At 47.6% G+C, this 4240-nt stretch overlaps 1 protein-coding gene across 1 annotated transcript in view; it reads left to right on the top strand.

Annotated features, from left to right (window-relative positions):
• LOC306982649 (creatine kinase U-type, mitochondrial-like) overlaps window positions 1-3826 on the top strand; it is a 10839-nt gene extending 7013 nt beyond the window's left edge. Inside the window, exons 7-9 of the mRNA XM_079583118.1 lie at window positions 1814-1948; window positions 2055-2180; window positions 3693-3826. Of these exons, the coding sequence (XP_079439244.1) occupies window positions 1814-1948; window positions 2055-2180; window positions 3693-3806 (375 nt within the window). The 3' untranslated portion in view covers window positions 3807-3826. The remainder of the gene's footprint in view (window positions 1-1813; window positions 1949-2054; window positions 2181-3692) is intronic.
• Window positions 3827-4240: the final 414 nt, after the last annotated feature.

Here is a 4240-nt window from a genome sequence, read left to right as displayed (position 1 = left end):
CCTCAGGGGGAGGAGTCTGTCACTAACTGGGCGTGGTCCTCAGGGGGAGGAGTCTGTCACTAACTGGGCGTGGTCCTCAGGGGGAGGAGTCTGTTACTAACTGGGCGTGGTCCTCAGGGGGAGGAGTCTATTACTAACTGGGCGTGGTCCTCAGGGGGAGGAGTCTGGAGTTAGTTTATTGATTCTAACTGGGCGTGGTCTTCAGGGGGAGGAGTCTGGAGTTAGTTTATTGATTCTAACTGGGCGTGGTCTTCAGGGGGAGGAGTCTGTTACTAACTGGGCGTGGTCCTCAGGGGGAGGAGTCTGGAGTTAGTTTATTGATTCTAACTGGGCGTGGTCTTCAGGGGGAGGAGTCTGTCACTAACTGGGCGTGGTCCTCGGGGGAGGAGTCTGTCACTAACTGGGCGTGGTCCTCAGGGGGAGGAGTCTGTTACTAACTGGGCATGGTCCTCAGGGGGAGGAGTCTGTCTCTAACTGGGCGTGGTCCTCAGGGGGAGGAGTCTGTTACTAACTGGGCGTGGTCCTCAGGGGGAGGAGTCTGGAGTTAGTTTATTGATTCTAACTGGGTGTGGTCCTCAGGGGGAGGAGTCTGTTACTAACTGGGCGTGGTCTTCAGGGGGAGGAGTCTGGAGCTAGTTTATTGATTCTAACTGGGTGTGGTCCTCAGGGGGAGGAGTCTGTCACTAACTGGGCGTGGTCTTCAGGGGGAGGAGTCTGTCACTAACTGGGCGTGGTCCTCAGGGGGAGGAGTCTGTTACTAACAGGGCGTGGTCCTCAGGGGGAGGAGTCTGTTACTAACTGGGCGTGGTCTTCAGGGGGAGGAGTCTGTTACTAACTGGGCGTGGTCTTCAGGGGGAGGAGTCTGTCACTAACTGGGCGTGGTCCTCAGGGGGAGGAGTCTGTTACTAACTGGGCGTGGTCTTCAGGGGGAGGAGTCTGTCACTAACTGGGCGTGGTCCTCAGGGGGAGGAGTCTGTTACTAACTGGGCGTGGTCCTCAGGGGGAGGAGTCTGTCACTAACTGGGCGTGGTCCTCAGGGGGAGGAGTCTGTCTCTAACTGGGCGTGGTCCTCAGGGGGAGGAGTCTGTCTCTAACTGGGCGTGGTCCTCAGGGGGAGGAGTCTGTTACTAACTGGGCGTGGTCTTCAGGGGGAGGAGTCTGTTACTAACTGGGCGTGGTCTTCAGGGGGAGGAGTCTGTCACTAACTGGGCGTGGTCCTCAGGGGGAGGAGTCTGTTACTAACTGGGCGTGGTCTTCAGGGGGAGGAGTCTGTTACTAACTGGGCGTGGTCTTCAGGGGGAGGAGTCTGTCACTAACTGGGCGTGGTCCTCAGGGGGAGGAGTCTGTTACTAACTGGGCGTGGTCTTCAGGGGGAGGAGTCTGTCACTAACTGGGCGTGGTCCTCAGGGGGAGGAGTCTGTTACTAACTGGGCGTGGTCCTCAGGGGGAGGAGTCTGTCACTAACTGGGCGTGGTCCTCAGGGGGAGGAGTCTGTCTCTAACTGGGCGTGGTCCTCAGGGGGAGGAGTCTGTCTCTAACTGGGCGTGGTCCTCAGGGGGAGGAGTCTGTTACTAACTGGGCGTGGTCCTCAGGGGGAGGAGTCTGTTACTAACTGGGCGTGGTCCTCAGGGGGAGGAGTCTGTTACTAACTGGGCGTGGTCCTCAGGGGAGGAGTCTGTCTCTAACTGGGCGTGGTCCTCAGGGGGAGGAGTCTGTCTCTAACTGGGCGTGGTCCTCAGGGGGAGGAGTCTGTTACTAACTGGGCGTGGTCCTCAGGGGGAGGAGTCTGTTACTAACTGGGCGTGGTCCTCAGGTGGAGCGTCTGATCCAGGAGCGAGGCTGGGAGTTCATGTGGAACGAGAGACTGGGATACGTCCTCACCTGCCCGTCCAACCTGGGCACCGGGCTGAGGGCGGGCGTGCACGTCAAACTGCCCCTGCTCAGCAAGGTACTGCATATACTACAACATACACTACTACTACACATACTACGACTACTACATACACTGTGAATACTCCGGCCTCAGACCTGACTCCTCCCCCTCTGCTCCTCAGGACTCGCGCTTCAATAAGATCCTGGATAACCTGCGTTTACAGAAGCGCGGCACAGGGGGCGTGGACACCGCCGCGGTGGGCGGGACCTTCGACATCTCCAACCTGGACCGTCTGGGACAGTCAGAGGTCAGAACATCATTTACCCGCTCACACATCAGGGACAAACTCACACTTATATGATGCTAGGTCTGTCAGGGCTCATTACTGAGGAAACAGCTCCCCCTGGTGGCCGTGGATTATGAACTGTGTAACGTCTTTAATCAATAATTATTCAAACTCATCAAACATGTCCAACATTAAGGATTCTCTCAGTTTAAAACGCACATTAGCGTTAGCGTTAGCGTTAGCATTAGCAGCTAGTAGCTCTGTTGAATAAACCATGTACCATTTGCTCTCATAAACTACAAAACTACATCGTGCTGTATGATTTTAACCCCTTAACTCCCACCTGAACAGATTCTATTTTCTCCAGTTTGGCTTTACCCCAATCAAAAAGCACCAAAACAGCCACAAAAAATGAGAAGAAAACAAGGATGTAAACGCAACAAAAATGTGACAAAAACTCAACAAAAAAAATGACAAAAATTCAACAAAAAAATGACAAAAAATCAACAAAAATGTGACAAAAATTCAACAAAATGTGACAAAAATTCAACAAAAAAATGACAAAATTCAACAAAAAAATGACAAAAATTCAACAAAAATGTGACAAAAATTCAACAAAAAAGTGACAAAAATTCAACAAAAATTCAACAAAAAAATGACAAAAATTCAACAAAAAAGTGACAAAAATTCAACAAAAAATGACAAAAATTCAACAAAAAATGACAAAAATTCAACAAAAATGTGACAAAAATTCAACAAAAATTCAACAAAAAATCTACAAAAATGTGACAAAAATTCAACAAAAAAGTGACAAAAATTCAACAAAAAAGTGACAAAAATTCAACAAAAAAGTGACAAAAATTCAACAAAAATGTGACAAAAATTCAACAAAAAAGTGACAAAAATTCAACAAAAATTCAACAAAAAAATGACAAAAATTCAACAAAAAAGTGACAAAAATTCAACAAAAAATGACAAAAATTCAACAAAAAATGACAAAAATTCAACAAAAATGTGACAAAAATTCAACAAAAATTCAACAAAAAATCTACAAAAATGTGACAAAAATTCAACAAAAAGTGACAAAAATTCAACAAAAAAGTGACAAAAATTCAACAAAAAATGACAAAAATTCAACAAAAATGTGACAAAAAATAAACAAAAAAATGACAAAAAATCAACAAAAAAGTGACAAAAATTCAACAAAAAAAAGACAAAAATTCAACAAAAATGTGACAAAAAATCAACAAAAAAATGACAAAAAATCAACAAAAAATCAACAAAAATTCAACAAAAATGGGAAAAAAAACAAAAACATACAAACGGTGACACAACACAGCAACAACGCGAGGAAAAAGCTCAGTTTTGTGGGTCTTAGCTTTCAAATGAGGTGTTACACAGGCCTCTATAACAGCCAAAGAGGACAGAATGCACTTGTTTCAGGCGGGGGGTCAGAGTAATGAGGTTCAGAGCCTGTAATGCTTCTTCAGTTCGGGGGGAGCTGAGCGTCTGTCTGCCCCCCCCCCCCCTCAGGTGCAGCTGGTGCAGACGGTGGTGGACGGGGTCAACTACCTGGTGGAGTGTGAGAAGCGTCTGGAGAAAGGCCAAGACATCAAAGTCCCAGCGCCCATCAAGACCTTCAAGTAGAGCGCCCCCTACCCCCGCAGTACCCCCCATGTAAACCGTAGACTCCGCCTCCCGTAGGGACGAGCAGAGCCGTGGAGCGGACTAAGGTCAGGAACTAAAACAGACGTTCAGGAGGAAACGCTCTTGTCCGGTTTCCTCCTGAACGTCTCACATTTAAAACTCTCTCTTTACGATGTTTGTCTGGAGTTTCTTCCTCGATAAATCTCTTTAGAACTATTTCAAAAACATGGTCCACTCCACTGTTCTCCACGTCTCTTTTCCTCCATCCAAAACATCTATAACCAATAACTTCATCTATAATCTAACGCCGCTCCTAAAGCCATTTCTGTGGATCAGGAAGAACGTTCTGCAGGAGAACGTCTGGAGGAGAACGTCTGGAGGAACGCTGGTGTCGTCATGGAGGTTTACAGGGTTTTTAAAGCACAGTCCGACGC

Source organism: Gobius niger (genome assembly GCF_951799975.1).
Source record: "Gobius niger genome assembly, contig: SCAFFOLD_82, whole genome shotgun sequence".
NCBI lineage: Eukaryota > Metazoa > Chordata > Actinopteri > Gobiiformes > Gobiidae > Gobius > Gobius niger.
The sequence above is the reverse complement of the archived record's forward strand: the minus strand, read 5'-3'. Positions and strand labels throughout refer to the sequence as shown.